At 42.6% G+C, this 19,085-nt stretch overlaps 1 protein-coding gene across 1 annotated transcript in view; it reads left to right on the forward strand.

Moving 5' to 3' along the window:
- LOC138948904 (uncharacterized) overlaps positions 1 to 19,085 on the forward strand; it is a 38,679-nt gene that overhangs the window by 1,959 nt on the left and 17,635 nt on the right. The window contains exon 2 of the mRNA XM_070320538.1: positions 15,236 to 15,449. Coding sequence (XP_070176639.1) covers positions 15,236 to 15,449 — 214 coding nt within the window. The remainder of the gene's footprint in view (positions 1 to 15,235; positions 15,450 to 19,085) is intronic.

A 19,085-nucleotide genomic window follows, 5' to 3' on the forward strand; every position in this document is an offset into this window, starting at 1 on the left:
CCAGGGACTAAAGTTAAAGTCACACACGCAATTCAATCGTTGAGATTCAATCGCGCGATTCAATCTTGAGCCGATCGCACATCACATCGTAGGCCATTGACCCGTCACACGTTGAACAATAGACTAACGATTGACAAACGATAACTCCACGCGAGCGGGATGGAAGTGACGTGTCACAGTCAGTGAACATCGCTCTACCTTTCTGAAAAATACCTTTCAGCATTACGCCTTAGCGAAAATTTAAGTTCCCAGACAGTTGCAATTAATGTTTCCCGACCGCTGTACACGCCTAAAACGTCTCCTTTATATCTGAGTAAGAAACTGTTCTTCCAAAAAGTTTTGAATCGACGAAGAGACGCTGTCCGCCATTATTTTACGTCACGGCATGAAGGCCGCAAGGCCGTGTTCTGATTGGCTCTGCCCCTGCAATTGACTGACGACTGGGTCGCAAGAATAGAACAAATTCTAAAGCTCAAACCTACGATGGGAATCGCATGAGACTGAGTCGCAGACTTGTCGTAGCTATTTTCCACGACTCAGTCGCCCGTGTGACAGGGTAAATCTCACGATTGAATCGCGTGTGTGACTGCCCTCTAACTCTCCTTCCTAATGTGACCAGACAAAAATCTAACTACTGGTACCTATGAGCTGCCGAAGATCCGGAATCAAACTTCTACCTTCGAGCTCATGGGGATCCAGTTTTCTTTGCGTAGTATTTTAGTTAGCGTCCCTTTTGTTTTCTTAATGCAACCTCTTTCCTGAAATTAGTAAATTGAGTGTTGCTCTAAAACTATATTTCTGTCCCTTTATTCCGACAGCTCAATAGTTTCAGTCAGAAATCTAAATAAATATAACTTTCTTCTCCGGTCTAGTTTCTTGTCACCTACTTTCTCCTCATGCTTAGTATTCGTACAATTTATTCTTGCGCCTTCCGAGTGGCTTTCGCGCGGAGAGGGAGAGCGAAGCAAGAGTGTGTAATATGATCTCTGTCCCAAGGTATGTAATATGATGCATTGTTATTTCATTATTGACGATGTATGTTCATTTGAGGGTTTTCTTCATGGTTTGTCTGTTAGAGCCATTTGAAGTGAAGTCAGGCAGTAAACATGTGCTTTTTCGACCGGTCTATGAAAATGTATACTGTAAACGGAATCAGCAATTAGCATTGATTTTTTTATGCTTTGGTTATTCCGATATGAGATAAGTGCGTAAATCAGCAGGAAACAGTTTCAGATGATTTTTAAGACTTTTCCCAAGCTAGGCATAGTGATCAAGTACAACCCCTTTTTCCCTTCTTCTTCCCCACTTTAGCTATTTTTTGGACGTATTTTTAGATTGTGACGTCAATAGATCTCGTGTAACCTGTGATGTCATAAAAAGGATTTCCATGCACAGACCCATGACGTCACCGGAAATGGTGTATTAGTTTACTCATAGAGTAGTGATGTCGTAGAAATGTGTGTAGTTGGGGAAACCCCTTTTTCAAAATGTAAACAGTTCTGTTTGATTTCTGAATGTCAGCAATCAAAGCTTAGATTCTTTTTATGAGACTTTATAACATTGTTAATCAAATTGTAAATTCGTTTTTGGAACATTATGAAATATTTCCATTGAACATTTGCACTTATACAGACACTCAGCCAGATCACATTCAAGCAATTGTAAAACACAGGCATTCCAACTCAAGGTTGTTTTATAATTTTATTTGAACTTGATTCTTGTATAATTTTATTAGAACAAATACTTACTAGTGTTTCTTGTATGTTTTCAGGCCCTTCAAACTTCAAGCTTCTAGCTTCTAGCTTGTATGTTTCCAAAATAAGTTTCTGACAAGTTGAATATGGAATAAAGAGCAAGAGAAATGGCAACGTCTTAGAGACTTCTTTGTCGTCTTTATTTTCCTCCTCCTCCTTCCACCCTTCTACAAGTGGCGTCGCCGACAGGATGGACACAGGGCCTTGTGGACGCGGGAACGACCTCAACAACTTCGAGGGCAGGATGGGCGCAGTAACACCGCGCAGGACAACAACATCCTGAACGACCTCAACAACTTCGAGGGCAGGATGGGCGCAGTAACACCGCGCAGGACAACAACATCCTGAACGACTTCAACAACTTCGAGGGAATGATAGGCGCAGTAACACCGCGCAGGACAACAACATCCTGAACGACTTCAACAACTTTGAGGGCAGGATGGGCGCAGTAACACCGCGCAGGACAACAACTACATCCTGAACGAGATCATGGCAGACGAAGCCGCGGAAGCCGTTGCGGCACTGCAACGAGAGGTTGCGGAACTTAAGAAGCAGCAAACCAAGCTGATTATCCTACCATCCGAACAGAGAGAAGTGAAAAAATTTTACGGACAAAACTTTGATAAATTTCAACAAGATATCGCGAGATTGCTGTCTGAAAGAAGCTTGGAAGAAGACGAACAGTATGATTTTATCATAAGACACGTGTCACAAGACGTGAGAGATGAGGTAGCCTGTAGGAATCCTGATAGGACGGCTGAAGCATTACTTCAAACACTACAAGATGCATTCGGAGAAAAAGACAATGTTAGCGACTTGCTAGAAAAGTTCTACTTAGTAAAACAGGTAGAGGGTGAAAGTATAACATCATTCTCACATCGTCTGAACAGTGCTTTCATGAAGTTGCAACAGAAACTGAAAGATGAGAAGCAGACAGCCATGGCTGCGGATGTATTGAGAGACAGGTTTGTCGGTGTGCTGACGAACAACTTCTTACGTAAGCAGTTGCGCGAGGAGATCGAGAGGAAGAAAAGCGTCACGTTCCTCGCTCTACGAGACCAAGCAGTAAGGTGGGCAGAAGAAGACTCTAGCAGTACGTCCGCTAGCAGCCAGAAAGTTTCCACCAACTTGGAGCTAGAAGCGAAGGTGACCGAGGTGTTGGACCTTCAACAACAGGTGCTGTCGGGATTGCAGAAGCTGACCACTCGAGTCGACCGGTTAGAGAGGAATCGGCGTCCTGACGACCGTGAGGGCGGCCAGCGCGACCCCGGCCAGAAGTTGCCTTTCTCCAAGGATGGGCGGCCGTACTGTTTGGAGTGTGGGGTACTGGGCCATATTCGGCGGTCATGCCCACAGTTAAACGGAGGGCCTCCACGGCGCAACTAAGGAGTCGGCACGTGGAGGATGATGAACTGAGCCGTGACTCCTTTCTCACCAGAGCTGTGGGGAAGAGCCCTAGAACGGTGGTAGACATTGGCGGCCACAAGATTCCTGCGTTGATTGACACGGGTTCCCAAGTTAGTTTAGTTAGCGAACGCGTGTTTGCTAAATTTTCACGCAACGTGAGATCAGTGCCATTAACCATGAAAGTAACAGCGGCAAATGGGTCGGAAATCCCATATGATGGTTATTTCGAATCTGATGTGATTGTGTGGGGACAGTTGGTCCGGAAAAAAGTTTTTCTTGTGGGAAAGGAGTCGGCCAGCAGTCAGTCTAGCGAAGACGTTATTATAGGCATGAACATTTTGAGCGAGTTGAAAGAATTCGAGTCGTGCCCAGAGCTGCTAGGGACAGCTAAAGTAGCCGGTAGAGACTCTGTTTTGATCCCTTCTGGATCCGCCGTCCGTGTACGTGTGGGTGGGTTGCGTGAGACTGACCTCCGGCCGTCTCAGGTTTTGATTGAGCCCCTACCCATTTCTCCCCATGGCTTGATTATACTGCCGACTGCGAGTGAAGTGCGTGGGAGAGATGTGTGGGTGCAAGTGGTGAATGTGAACGTAGAAGACGTAATTTTGAAACCAAAGACAAGAATAGGCACTTTACACTTGGTTTGCGGTGAAGCACCTCGAAGCTCAGTGGAGCTTGAAGTGAAATGTGACAGGGTGGTAGTGAACGCAGCAGAGGAACATTGTAGCATCCCTTTTGATTTGTCGGAATGTGATGTTGCCCCCTCAGATAAGAGGAAGTTAGAAACACTCCTTTCCAAGTTCCCCGACCTGTATTACACCCCTGAAACCGGCCTCGGTTACACAGAGGTGAGCAAACACCGTATCCATGTGACAGATGATGTCCCAGTCACTTCCCCTTTCAGGAGAATTCCCCCGAATGAAATTCAAGAGGTCAAGAAACATATTGAGAGTTTATTGGACCAAAACATCATCACCAAAAGCACTAGCCCTTACGCGTCGCCCATCGTGATAGTGCGAAAGAAAAACGGAGACATCAGAATGTGCATAGATTACAGGAAATTGAACGCCAAAACTATCCCTGATGCTTTTCCCCTTCCCAGAATAGATGATTCACTGGACGCTTTGGGCAAGGCAAAGCTTTTCACCACTTTGGACTTGGCGTCTGGGTACCATCAAGTCGCCATGGACGAAAGAGACCGGCAGAAGACCGCATTCACCACACCCTTCGGGTTGTACGAATATCTGAGAATGCCAATGGGTTTAATTAACTCAGGAGCCACGTTCCAAAGAATGATGTCTTCCACCATGTCCGATTTGGCGTTCAAGATTCTTCTGGTGTACCTGGACGACCTGTTAATCTACAGCAGCAACTTCGAAGAGCACCTCGAGAGACTAGAGATTGTCCTCTCAAGATTGCAGCAAGTCGGGCTGAAAGTCAACCCCAAGAAATGCACATTTGCTCAGAAGTCGGTAGAGTACCTTGGTCACACCGTCTCTGCAGACGGCATCGCAGCGTCCAAAGAGAAAACGAGGGCTGTATCGTCGTGGAAAGTGCCGACCACGCTGCGAGAACTGAGGGCGTTTCTTGGCTTCGCCAGTTATTATCGACGCTTCGTGAGAGATTTCGCCAAGATTGCAGCCCCACTCAACAACCTCGTTTCGTTGGCGTATCAGACGCAGGGACCAAAGAAACGACAAAGCAAGAACGTCGACATCGCCTCAAATTGGACTCCTGACTGTCAAAAAGCGTTCGACACCCTGAAGGCCGCTTTGATTTCACCACCGGTGTTGGGCTATGCATCTTTTGACCGCCCCTTCATCCTTGAAACAGACGCCTGCAGCCAAGGCATAGGCGCCGTTTTGAGCCAAGACCAACCAGAAGGTCGCCGAGTCATCGCATATGCCAGTCGTACGTTACGACAAGGAGAACGGAACACGAGTAACTACAGCAGCCTGAAGCTAGAGTTACTTGCCCTGAAGTGGGCGATATGCGAAAAGTTCAGACATTACCTGATGGGATCAACCGTACTGGCGTACACGGACAACAATCCACTCAGTCATTTGAAGACGGCCAAGTTGGGGGCGATCGAACAAAGGTGGGCAGCAGAGTTGGCGTGTTTCGATTTCACGATCAAGTTCCGCTCGGGAAGGGAAAACATTAACGCCGACGCGTTAAGTCGATTCCCCACCCCCGACACCAAATCGGACAGTGAGGACGACGAACTGATCGCGGTTTCGTGCAGTCAGCAAACGAGGGATCCTGAAATAGAAGTGGTTGTTCATCGAGCATCGGTTGAAGAGCTTAACGCAATCAGCCGCCTCGGAGAGGAACAATTCGACATCACCGGTCCTAAGAACCCCCTGAAAGTGCAAGAGGACACCTACCCCGACCTCCTAGCGACCTGCTTCCCCTCGCTGGGAAAAGCAAGACTTGCCGAGGCTACACTTTCGGACTCCTCCCTCATGTCTCTCGCCCCTTTCATCCGAAAGAAGAACAGACCCTCGTTGAAAGAAGCCGTGACCCTGGGAAGTGGAGCAAAGCCGTATCTCCGTCATCTTGCCAAAATGAGGATAGAAGACAACGTGATTTATAAAGATGCTATAGACCCCGTGCACGGCACGATTTCACAGATCGTTGTGCCAGAAAGTCTGCGGCCTATGATGCTGGACCTTGTCCATCAGCAAGCTGGTCACCAGGGCCCAGACCGAGCCCTCCAACTGCTACGCCGTCGTGTATTCTGGCCGAACATGCACCTTGATGCAGACGAGTGGTGCAGACGTTGCCAGAGATGTCAAGTAGCAAAGAAACCAGGCACGACGCCTAGAACACCTATGGGACACCTCCTGGCGACCAAGCCGCTCGAAGTGGTTTCCATTGACTTCACGGTGTTGGAACCGTCCAGTGATGGGAAAGAAAACGTTTTAGTCATCACCGACGTGTTCACTAAATTCGCCATCACAGTCGTCACCAAGGACCAGACGGCAGCCACAGTGGCAAAGGCATTGATCACACACTGGTTCGCGCACTATGCAATTCCCCAGCGCATCCACTCCGATCGCGGCCGGAACTTCGAGTCGTCCATCATGCAGGAGCTCTGTGCACACTACGGCATCATGAAATCTCGCACTACAGCTTACCATCCAGCCGGGAACGGCCAGTGCGAGAGATTTAATCGCACCATGCACGGTTTGCTGCGAACTCTGGAATCAGAACAGAAGAAGAAATGGCCCGCCTACCTCCCGGAACTTTGCCACGTGTACAACTGTACCCCCCATGCCACTACCGGTTTCTCCCCATTTTACTTGATGTTCGGTAGAGACCCCAGAATGCCTTTAGACCTGTTTTTGGGAGAGAAACAAGAAGCTTGGCAAGCCGTGATGCCGAACGAGTGGTTGGGAAACCACCTCGACAGATTGAAGTGGGCGCATGATGCAGCTGCAAAGCGGTCGGGTGCCAAGGCAGACAAACGGAAGGAACGCTACGACCGTGGACTGGCAAGTTCGGACCTGGTCATGGCTCAGAAAAGGTGTCCAATTTGTGGGACACTTGAGTCACAAATACAAACTCTTGGATTACTTTCCATTTTGGGGTCCAGCAAAACTGTTTATGTGTTTAGTTGTGTCTGGGCAGTAACAATGTATTTTCATCAATTACTGCGGAATGAATTGCATTTTAAATTTTAACTGGAGTGTGTTACATAACACCGTGTCACACATTGTTTTCTAATATACAGTTAACAGTAAACCTATTACACAATGAAAGTTAACTGCATTAGTTAGTATCTACCTTGATCTTCATTTGTGAAAAGTGGCATTCCCCGACAGCAATAATCTGCATATCTAGGTACCCTAGGAATGTGTGTATGTTACATGAACACCAATAAACAAAACAACGATCAAACAAGTACTCAAAGAACTGAAAAGATTACTGTTTCAGCAGTCAATCAATTCTTAGTTCCACACACTTCATACGGACAGTCTGCAAAAAAAATCAAATCAGAACAAGATGTGAAAATGTATTCAAACAAAAATCAACTTTCTGTGTCTCACAACACAGACATTCAAAACTGCTAAATTCCTATTTATTTTACACACACAACCTTAGAAATACATGTAATGGGAAGAGAAACAAGTACATAATAGTAAAGAGTTGAAATGCATCAATGATACCGGACCCGTTATTCCCATTATCAGTTATCTGTCAAGTCATTCCTAAAAGTTTCCAATGAGTGTGTTACATTTCACCAAAAAAATCAAACTTTAGGACACTGTCAAGATATTCACATGAAAAATGCATGCAAAAGAATGAAAAATGAAAGAGCAAAACCATAACAACCTAACAATGATGTCTTATGACTTCTACCATGCTCCAATTCACAATACAGAGAAGATTTTCTCACTTTTAACACTGAGTGTGTTACATTTCACCAAAAAAGTCTTACTTCACATTATTTTGTAAGGTATAAAGCATATATCCATCCACTTGGTAATGAAAACAATACACTGTGCAAAAAAACTTGATAAACCCAACAAAAAAATCTTAGGTTGAAGGCGGATTTTGAAGTTATCAAGGAAAATGCTGTTTATTCGCCAATGAGTGTGTTACAAAACACTGTCATAACATGAACAAAACGTTGTTCATATTCAGTGCATTCAGTTAATTGTGAAATTAATTATAAGAATGACACCATGGTTGCTACACAACTATTGAAACTATTGTTGACACATTTCGACAGCAATATTCTGCATATCTAGGTACCCTAGGCAAGTGTGTGTGTTACAGGAACACCAATAAACAAAACAACGATCAAACAAGTACTCAAAGAACTGAAAATTACCAATCCTTCAAAGTAAATTGTAACAAGAAGGGCAAAGCCCATACGACTCACATGCTTGACCTTGACCTTGACATGACCTTGACCTTCAGGGTCAAGGTCAAATAACTAAACCTAGCAATGACATCATACACTAAGAACTGCTTTACACATTTTTCCTACCAAAATACATGTGACCTTGACTCAAGGTCAAGGTCATCCAAGGTCATGCAACACAAAGCTGTTAATTCAAGACATAGGAAGTACAATGGTGCTTATTGGCTCTTTCTACCATGAGATATGGTCACTTTTAGTGGTTCACTACCTTATTTTGGTCACATTTCATAAGGGTCAAAGTGACCTTGACCTTGATCATATGTGACCCAATGTGTCTCATGAGGAAAGCATAACATGTGCTTTTAAGTTTGAAACAGTTATCTTCCATAGTTCAGGGTCAAGGTCACTTCAAAATATGTATACAATCCAACTTTGAAGAGCTCCTGTGACCTTGACCTTGAGGCAAGGTAAACCAAACTGGTATCAAAAGATGGGGCTTACTTTGCCCTATATATCATATATAGGTGAGGTATTGAATCTCAAAAACTTCAGAGAAAATGGGAAAAATGTGAAAAATAGCTGTTTTTTAGACAACATTTATGGCCCCTGCGACCTTGACCTTGAAGCAAGGTCAAGATGCTATGTATGTTTTTTGGGGCCTTGTCATCATACACCATCTTGCCAAATTTGGTACTGATAGACTGAATAGTGTCCAAGAAATATCCAACGTTAAAGTTTTCCGGACGGACGGACGACTCGGGTGAGTACATACTCACTTTTGCTTCGCATGTGAGTCAAAAAAACACTCTAATTCAAAACAATAAACGCAGACATCCTTTTCTGTTTACTTGATTCATTCCTTACTTTGTTCCAGCAAGATTTAAATAATTTTCAAGATAACTCTACAAACGATTGGAGTGTGTTACCTCTCACGATGTGCGAGTGGTGTGAGTAACACACTCAACACTGTTCCTAAAAAACCCCACTCTAATTCAAAACAATAAACGCAGACATCATTTTCTGTTTACTTGATTCATTCCTTACTTTGTTCCAGCAAGATTTAAATAATTTTCAAGATAACTCTACAAACGATTGGAGTGTGTTACCTCTCACGATGTGCGAGTGGTGTGAGTAACACACTCAACACTGTTCCTAAAAAACCCCACTCTAATTCAAAACAATAAACGCAGACATCATTTTCTGTTTACTTGATTCATTCCTTACTTTGTTCCAGCAAGATTTAAATAATTTTCAAGATAACTCTACAAACGATTGGAGTGTGTTACCTCTCACGATGTGCGAGTGGTGTGAGTAACGCACTCAATGTAAAAAAACATATATTTCTTTTTCCTGTAATTTATTTCATTAAATTGGCATGAAAACAAAGCACAAGGTGAACTGTATGGAAAGACTATAGAAAAGGCCAGAAAAAACACATGCAATGACATGAACGCTGAATAACTTGGGAAATTGGTTGAATCGTCTCAAACATATGTCTTTAAAAATCAAAATAAAGAAAAATCTTTGTCCTAAAAAATGCAAATTTTATCAAAACAAATCACAATAACACTTCTAACTTTCAGATGAAAAAAAAAGGAAGTAAGTTGTTATTTAGTGAAAATAACAGTGTTTCAAACTGCAGGTGAGTACGTTACATACAACGAAAAACCAGTGGTTTTTATCTTGGCCGTTTACGTCCATCTCCTCCATGCCACACTGAGTTCTGAGTTCGAGACAGTCAATGCAACTTTGTAGCAGACGATAGAACAGTTGTTTCCATCGTTGGAAGTCAGGAACATGTCGATAAACAACTTTGATTTACGTTGTTACTTTTCGCGGTAACACGAAAGTACACAACAACGAACTTAAGACTTATTTTCATTGCTTTGTCTTCTGTGTTTGTGCATATTTTTTGTTTTAAGTAGTAGATTGTTCTTTCTTGTCCAAGTTTATCGCTTAGTTCAACGTCTGTCATCATTATTAAAAGCGCGGCAAAAGCTAAAACTGCCTACGTGACTCCAAACACGAAAAGTAACATACTCACCGTTGGATCTAAACTTGATCTCAGCCGACTGTTGGGGTGAGGTACTGGTTATCGTGCAGTATGTAAACAATAACTAACACCTTCTCTTTCCCTCTCCATCAAGTTCGTATCCAAGCAGTGTGTGTAGTACGCACAAATACGACGTTTCGACACCAAGTAAAAAAGTGTCCCAACTTCCGGCCCAAAAATCGACGTAAATTCACTCTACTATTGCGCCTTGCTCGAAAACAAAGTCATCAAACCTTTCGGTTTCTACCAGAATAGTAACTGTATTCATATCTGCACCCCGTATCAGTACTTTCAAAGGTAGAATAAACCATAACTGAGCGTGTGGGGCGTTTGAATGGGGCAAGGGTGGAGTTCGACGCCATTTCTGAGCCGTGACCACCTGCGACCGGGCGATTTTGTGTTGCTACGACGGCGTTACTCTGGGCGCAGCAAGATCCAAGACCAGTGGGGAGAACGAGTGTTCATTGTAGTCGAGGCGCCAACGGCAAGTGGCGGTCCCCATGTAGTCAAACCGCAAGATGGAGCTGGCCAAGCGTTCACAGTCACGCGTTCAGAACTCCGACCGTACTTTCCCCCCCTGTTTCTCCAACCCATGGGCACCCCCGAGCCAGCAGTGCCAGAGTCCGAACCAGTTCAGAAAGAGTCGGATGTGTATGTAGAATGGACGGTGACCCTTCCCCCTCTCAGACCATCCAGGATTCCAATCCCTGCAGTACCCGTGGTCGCACCGGTATTCCCTCCCCCGGCCCCACCAGCAGGATTCCCAGCCCCAGAGCCCAAAATCCCACGTGGTCGTCCACGTGCATGTCAGCCCCCTCCCCCTGACCCAGAGAGACGGTCCCACAGAGAGACTAAGGGTAAACCCCCTGTCAGATTTCAGCAGCTGTAGTCATTTGTGACAATGACATTCAGTATTCTGTAGTCACAAAAACTGTTCTTGTGTGTGTGGATGGATGCCTATAGATACAGGATCTATCATGTGCAATGATGATAAAGACAATAAACTTAGTTATTCAACTTAACAGGTTGCTTAACAGGTTGCTTTGTCAGTGTTAGGGTTAACAGTCAGCTAAACATAGCTAGTGTTACTCACCTAAATATGAGACTTAAGTACAAGTGTACTGTACTTCAACGGGAAATGGTGTAGCTTTGTATTAGGCTTTCTGATCATTCGGTTTAAAAACCTGGTTTCAGTCAGTTTTGCACTAAGTGGATATACAAGCTAGTGTTTGTTTTTGTCACCTATATGTAGTCGCTAGACTGAACTGATGACTCAAGACTCCTCACACATTTGTTATGAAGAATATATGCTGCACAGGTTTTTTTGTTTTTGAAATTAAAATGTATGTTTGTATGATATTGCATTTGAGGAACATCTCCAGCCTTACATGTCTTGTTTTTTTATAATTGTTTTTTTTCGCCTCTGCTCCTAACAGAGCAGGGGAGGTAATTTCATTTTTTATGAGACCCTGGTTTTCATTTGAGCTGGGGAGCATAATGTAAATGCGTTGAAGTTTTTGTTTGTGAGAATAATTCTTGTAAGTATGTTTCAAAAGGACGTTTTGAGGTGGTCCTTCTAGTAAAGTTTTCGGATTTGTTGTACTGGCATCGGTGAAATACTGATGATTTGGTTTTTCTGTTTTGACGATTTCGAGTCAGTTGGCTTAAATGCACTGGTTTATTCTTGTCAGGTTTAAAAACCAACAGATTACCTTTAATCTTTAACGATTGGAAGATTAGCTAGTTGATTTTGTTGGGTGTAAATATTATAGCTGCGTACTGATTTTCTCATGACTGGAGACCTGAGGTGTTCAGGTATATCCGTTTGAGTAGACATGTGTATGTAGCGACAATAGACATTGATTTGTCTGTAACGATAATCCAACTTTGTTTAGCTTTAACGCTCTTCGCCATTTTTATCCGATTGTCGTTGCCTAAAATTGTGTCATGCGGAGTCTGGAGAGTTGAGTTGACGTTACATTTTCAACATGTCTGTATAGAACTTGTAAACATGTTTGCCGGTGGTTTTTAGTTATGGTTTTACTTGGAGACCGTTTTCAGGAAATTGTTGGTGTATTTTATCCGCTGGTTTTTGGGTGCGGACAATAGATTTTTGCTGTTGTAGTTTTTGGTTGTATTCATGGGGACCATGAATATCGAGCAGGGGAGATTTATGTGACCAGACAAAAATCTAACTACTGGTACCTATGAGCTGCCGAAGATCCGGAATCAAACTTCTACCTTCGAGCTCATGGGGATCCAGTTTTCTTTGCGTAGTATTTTAGTTAGCGTCCCTTTTGTTTTCTTAATGCAACCTCTTTCCTGAAATTAGTAAATTGAGTGTTGCTCTAAAACTATATTTCTGTCCCTTTATTCCGACAGCTCAATAGTTTCAGTCAGAAATCTAAATAAATATAACTTTCTTCTCCGGTCTAGTTTCTTGTCACCTACTTTCTCCTCATGCTTAGTATTCGTACAATTTATTCTTGCGCCTTCCGAGTGGCTTTCGCGCGGAGAGGGAGAGCGAAGCAAGAGTGTGTAATATGATCTCTGTCCCAAGGTATGTAATATGATGCATTGTTATTTCATTATTGACGATGTATGTTCATTTGAGGGTTTTCTTCATGGTTTGTCTGTTAGAGCCATTTGAAGTGAAGTCAGGCAGTAAACATGTGCTTTTTCGACCGGTCTATGAAAATGTATACTGTAAACGGAATCAGCAATTAGCATTGATTTTTTTATGCTTTGGTTATTCCGATATGAGATAAGTGCGTAAATCAGCAGGAAACAGTTTCAGATGATTTTTAAGACTTTTCCCAAGCTAGGCATAGTGATCAAGTACAACCCCTTTTTCCCTTCTTCTTCCCCACTTTAGCTATTTTTTGGACGTATTTTTAGATTGTGACGTCAATAGATCTCGTGTAACCTGTGATGTCATAAAAAGGATTTCCATGCACAGACCCATGACGTCACCGGAAATGGTGTATTAGTTTACTCATAGAGTAGTGATGTCGTAGAAATGTGTGTAGTTGGGGAAACCCCTTTTTCAAAATGTAAACAGTTCTGTTTGATTTCTGAATGTCAGCAATCAAAGCTTAGATTCTTTTTATGAGACTTTATAACATTGTTAATCAAATTGTAAATTCGTTTTTGGAACATTATGAAATATTTCCATTGAACATTTGCACTTATACAGACACTCAGCCAGATCACATTCAAGCAATTGTAAAACACAGGCATTCCAACTCAAGGTTGTTTTATAATTTTATTTGAACTTGATTCTTGTATAATTTTATTAGAACAAATACTTACTAGTGTTTCTTGTATGTTTTCAGGCCCTTCAAACTTCAAGCTTCTAGCTTCTAGCTTGTATGTTTCCAAAATAAGTTTCTGACAAGTTGAATATGGAATAAAGAGCAAGAGAAATGGCAACGTCTTAGAGACTTCTTTGTCGTCTTTATTTTCCTCCTCCTCCTTCCACCCTTCTACACTAATGTCAACTTCCTTATTTAGGTAGCAGATAGCAGTACCCCAGACAGGTACCCCTTAACCAAGTCGTCAGTCTAGAAACAAATTGTCACATTTGAGTGACCCTGCTATCTGATGTACAGTGGAAGCTCCCTTTCACGACCTCAAACATCTGAGAAGATCATGTCCTAACAAGGAACTAGTTTTACTCTTGCGATTAATTGGAGGTAAATTTACAGAGGTTATAACTTATATGAACAGAAAATCTAGCTCAGAAAGCAAGTTCTTAATAGGTGGAAGTCGATCTTGAATTGAGGTGCTCAAGTTACTGTTTGTTGAATATTATTACGCACCTCTATGCTGACTGTGACCATGAATGTGTGTTCAAGTCATGGATACATGACATTATCACTTGACATTCTCAGTGCTGCTCCTGGTTAAAGGTTTATCAGGTGCATGAGCATAAGAGTTCTCCATCAGGCTAGTTTTTGAGTCACTTGAGAAAAAGTGACTCTATGTAATCGGTCAGTGTTAGTCTGTCCGGCCGGCCATCCGGCCGGCCGTCCGGCCGGCCGGCCGGCCGTCCGTAGACACCACCTTAACGTTGGACTTTTCTCGGAAACTATCAAAGCGATCGGGCTCATATTTTGTTTAGTCGTGACCTCCAATGACCTCTACACTTTAACGATGGTTTCGTTGACCTTTGACCTTTTTCAAGGTCACAGGTCAGCGTCAAAGGAAAAATTAGACATTTTATATCTTTGACAAAGTATCTCGGAAACTATCAAAGCGATCGGGCTCATATTTTGTTTAGTCGTGACCTCCAATGACCTCTACACTTTAACGATGGTTTCGTTGACCTTTGACCTTTTTCAAGGTCACAGGTCAGCGTCAAAGGAAAAATTAGACATTTTATATCTTTGACAAAGTTCATCGGATGTGATTGAAACTTTGTAGGATTATTCTTTACATCAAAGTATTTACATCTGTAGCCTTTTACGAACGTTATCAGAAAAACAAGGGAGATAACTAGCCTTTTCTGTTCGGCAACACACAACTTAACGTTGGGCTTTTCTCGGAAACTATAAAAGTGACCGGGCTCAAATTTTATGTGAACGTGACTCATTGTGTTGTGAATAGCAATTTCTTCCTGTCCATCTGATGCCTCATATAATATTCAGAACTGCGAAAGTGACTCGATCGAGCGTTTGCTCTTCTTGTTATTGCTTGAAAATGTCACAGGAACTCGATCTAGATAGGGAAATCTATACAGAAACACAATGACAAGCAGACTTAAAGAGATAAGGGGGAATAAGCGCATTAGAAGCTTCTGTTTACAAGTACATATATATTATATATAGTAGTGAACAAGTAACTTACATCCTTGAACTAAACTCATGTTGAAAACCGCAGCTCCTAATCCCATGCTTGAAAAACAGCCTAAAAGGGGTTACAAAAAATGGTTGTCAGATCAGATGACTCCCAAAAAGTCAGACTCAGAGTGCTTTTTATCTTTAACTGTTTTTGTGACCTGAACTATACTCAGATCCCAATTAAGCCATACTTTGGCCCCCCCCCCCCCCCCTCTCCCCCCCACCACGTTCTCACACCATTCACTGATCCAAAGAATTCCAGCATAACCCAACACCATAGCAATCAGTTTTGTTTTCATTTTGTCAGTGCCTTGCAAGGTCCAGAACCAGACTATGACAAAATCACGACGGGCTACAAGACGTTTGTCAGCAAGGAACCATTCCATCTCATGTACAACCAGGGGGTGTTGCCGGAGTTGGAGATAGCCTACGAGACATGGGGACAGCTGAACGACGATGCTTCAAACGCTGTGCTCATCCATGCTGGCTTGTCCGCCAGCTCCCACGCCAAAAGTCACCTGGTAAGGCTTTGTTGGCAGAGTCACTGTCCGTCTGTCTGTCTGGAAGCTCTCACGCTAAAGTCACATGCCTTTGTTTACACTTTTACAGTGTCTCTGTTTGTCTGTGTAATACTTAATATGTGTACAAACTTTTTTTTTCTTTCAAAGAAGGATATAGCCTATACGTGTTTCAAAGAGTTAAAATTTAAAAAGAAAAAAGGTAAATGTCAGAAAAAGAATGCGTGCATAAATTCAGCAAAAAAAAGTTGAAGCAGGAGTTAGATTTCAACATGCTTGTTTTTTTTATTGAGTTTTTGTTTGTTTGTGACCAAACGTTTTTAGAGTGCTTTTTTTAAAGCAAAAATGACCAGGTGTTTCTCTTTAAGATACCTCCACTACTGGAGGCAATATTTACACTGTCAAAATGCATGGTTATCTGAGTCGGTCATCTTTTGACCCTGTTCTACCAGCTGTGTGAGCCTTGACCCTCTGCCCAGGTCGGGCAAATCTGACCTGATAAGAGACCATGCTGCCATGGTATGTAACAATGTGCAGTGGCAAGAATCAGAGGTCACCTGTCCTGATAGACACACAGATGATGACATACAGTGGAACCCACCTTTTATGACAATCACAAATCTGGAGAAATAAATCCGGTCTGAAAAGAAAGAAGGGTTTCTTAAATGGATGTTTATGAACAGCTAGGTTCTATACCCCCCGCGGGTTAGGGGGAAGAATTTACCCGATGCTCCCCAGCATGTCGTAAGAGGCGACTAACGGATTCTGTTTCTCCTTTTACCCTTGTTAAGTGTTTCTTGTATAGAATATAGTCAATGTTTGTAAAGATTTTAGTCAAGCAGTATGTAAGAAATATTAAGTCCTTTGTACTGGAAACTTGCATTCTCCCAGTAAGGTAATATATTGTACTACGTTGCAAGCCCCTGGAGCAATTTTTTGATTAGTGCTTTTGTGAACAAGAAACAATTAACAATTGGCTCTATCCCATCTCCCCCCTTTCCCCGTCGCGATATAACCTTCGTGGTTGAAAACGACGTTAAACACCAAATAAAGAAAGAAAGAAAGAAAGAAAGAACAGGTTCTATGATTAGGACATCTAACTGGCACGGTTGGCCTAGTGGTATTAAGGCGTCCGCCCCGTGATAGGGAGGTCGTGGGTTTGAACCCCGGCCGGGTCATACCTAAGACTTTAAAATTGGCAATCTAGTGGCTGCTCCGCCTGGCGTCTGGCATTATGGGGTTAGTGCTAGGACTGGTTGGTCCGATGTCAGAATAATGTGACTGGGTGAGACATGAAGCCTGTGTTGCGACTTCTGTCTTGTGTGTGGCGCACGTTATATGTCAAAGCAGCACCGCCCTGATATGGCCCTTCGTGGTCGGCTGGGCGTAATGCAAAAAAAAAAATTTTTTTTAAATTAGGACATCTGAAAAAGTCGTGTCTCAAATGGGGGGAGGGGTCCAGATTTAAATTGGTGGGCTTCAAAAGGGGGTTCCACTGTATGATGTCAGTTATATGCTCAAAGCCTACTGAAGGGAAAACATAACAACAATATATATATGTATAGGCATCATACAAAAAATAAAGGGCACTTTGTCTTTATCAAATGTCTTTTTGTGCAAAACTTGGGAATGGGACTGCCTCGCAAGGATTTCGCTGTCATCTCCCTTTACGCCCCACATCAATAAGAAGCCACCAATAGGTTAAGGAAAGTTTCCCCCAAAAAATGTGGCTTTTTTGTTCAATATTTTTGTGTGTGTGTAGCTTTATCGTTCACCAACATGAGAATAATGGGTGCCCGTCATGATTGAGTGTGAAAGGTTGACGCAGTAGTCTCCCTTTCACGGCAGCTGCTCTGCATTGACTGAGTATAATTGTCTTCCTGCCTTGAGTGTGAGCTAATTAATATAACAGCTTTACGTTTCTGGTAGTGGTACATCGGTAGACAGCACACCCGTGAGATATGGAGAGCTGTTTGTGATAGGGTCTGGCTGCTGATGTCTCATGGTGTGCTCTTACTCATGCGTTCACATAGCAGTTGTTATAGGGCTATTTGTTTAGGCCTTAAAAAAAAATAGGTGTGGTTACGGTAACCCGACCTACCCTATTTTTAGGGGCCGACCCTATAACTTTTTATAACATTTGTCAAAAAAAAAAAAATTTTAAAAAAACGTGCAGAAAACGCAATGAAAGCGAAAGCGCTCGAGTCGCACACTTATTTCCCTGTCAAGTATAGGTTTAATTTGTACACATTAAAAAAAAAAGTTTAAAAAAAAAAGTGATTGCCTTCCTTCCTACCCTATTTTTTTTTGGCTATGTTAACTTAACCACACCTTTTTTTTTTTGGCCTTAGCCTGAACTCACTCCCGTTTGACACGCTCTGCCTCCAAAGGTAATTTGAGTGTTTCGTGCATGTGGTTTTATCAGAAAAAGCCATATACTCATACTCAATACCTGTACATTATAGCTACATGTTTGGTAACGTACATGTTGGTCGCTTGCATTTCACCTCAGAATAGAGCCACATGTCACCGGACGGACCTGCTTTGATTTTTCTCATATTATGCTCCAGTAGGCGAAAACCATGTCAAAAGTACTGGCATTAGGTGTTATCATTTCAAGCAGAATAAACGTTAACTTACATGACGGTTAAGAACCCCCACTTTCAAAAAATTTCTTTGTTGCTTTTTCACTGGACGCAGACGTACTTTAGTAATAAAATACCTGGAAATCAATGCAAAAATGTTGTGGTCGTTTTTTATTGACAATTAAAGGAGCGTTTAGTGCTGAAACATATGCATGCTAGATACAAAACCTGCCTTGCTCATTAGATGATCATTGATTGGAAACGTACTGTTCCACCTCACATACATTTTCAACAACAGCTGCAGTTCACTGTTCAGATGTGTAGCAAGAACACATAACTAACAATAAAAGACATGGAAAAAAAGATAAAAACATGTGGTAAATGTACAAAAAGAGTCTCAGAGTTGTAGATTGTATATTTTAGAATGAACAAAAGCCAATATTCATTTAGATACATGTTCTGGGGAGTACCTCAGTTGTATTAGGGGAAAACATAGAGGATGAGTGTAGAAATAAAGAAAATCGAACAGGAAACTTCAAGGTTAAACCGTTACCTGATACCTGCATGTAACACTAAAAACCTGCAGTCTTAAGGCTTTACCAAAAAATGTTGCAGCCTTCACTTGCATTATTTCCTGTGCTTGGAATTAATTCCTCTAAACACTCTGTGCGTCTTTATAATGTGTGCGTGTATATTTGTAGTGCGTTGGGGACGAGGGGCAAGGTGTGTGTGCTTGTGTGTCTATGCTGGTGTGTGAGTGTGTGTGTACTTCTGTATGGGAGTGCATGTGTGTGTGGGTCTCACTCTCTCTCTCTCTCTCTCTCTCTCTCTCTCTCTCTCTCTCTCTCTCTCTCTCTCTCTCTCTCTTCCTCCTCTTCCTCTCTCTCTTCCTCCTCTTCCTCTCTCTCTTCCTCCTCCTCCTCCTCCTCCTTTGCCTGTGCATGTGTCGGTGTGCATATATATGTCTGTGTGTTGTGCTCATGAGCGTGTATGTCCATTTTTATAATCAGATAATGACAATTGCCTTTGGAGAGAGGGGATATGAAGGATCGAG

This window comes from Littorina saxatilis, linkage group LG15, assembly GCF_037325665.1.
Source record: "Littorina saxatilis isolate snail1 linkage group LG15, US_GU_Lsax_2.0, whole genome shotgun sequence".
Taxonomy (NCBI): Eukaryota; Metazoa; Mollusca; class Gastropoda; order Littorinimorpha; family Littorinidae; genus Littorina; species Littorina saxatilis.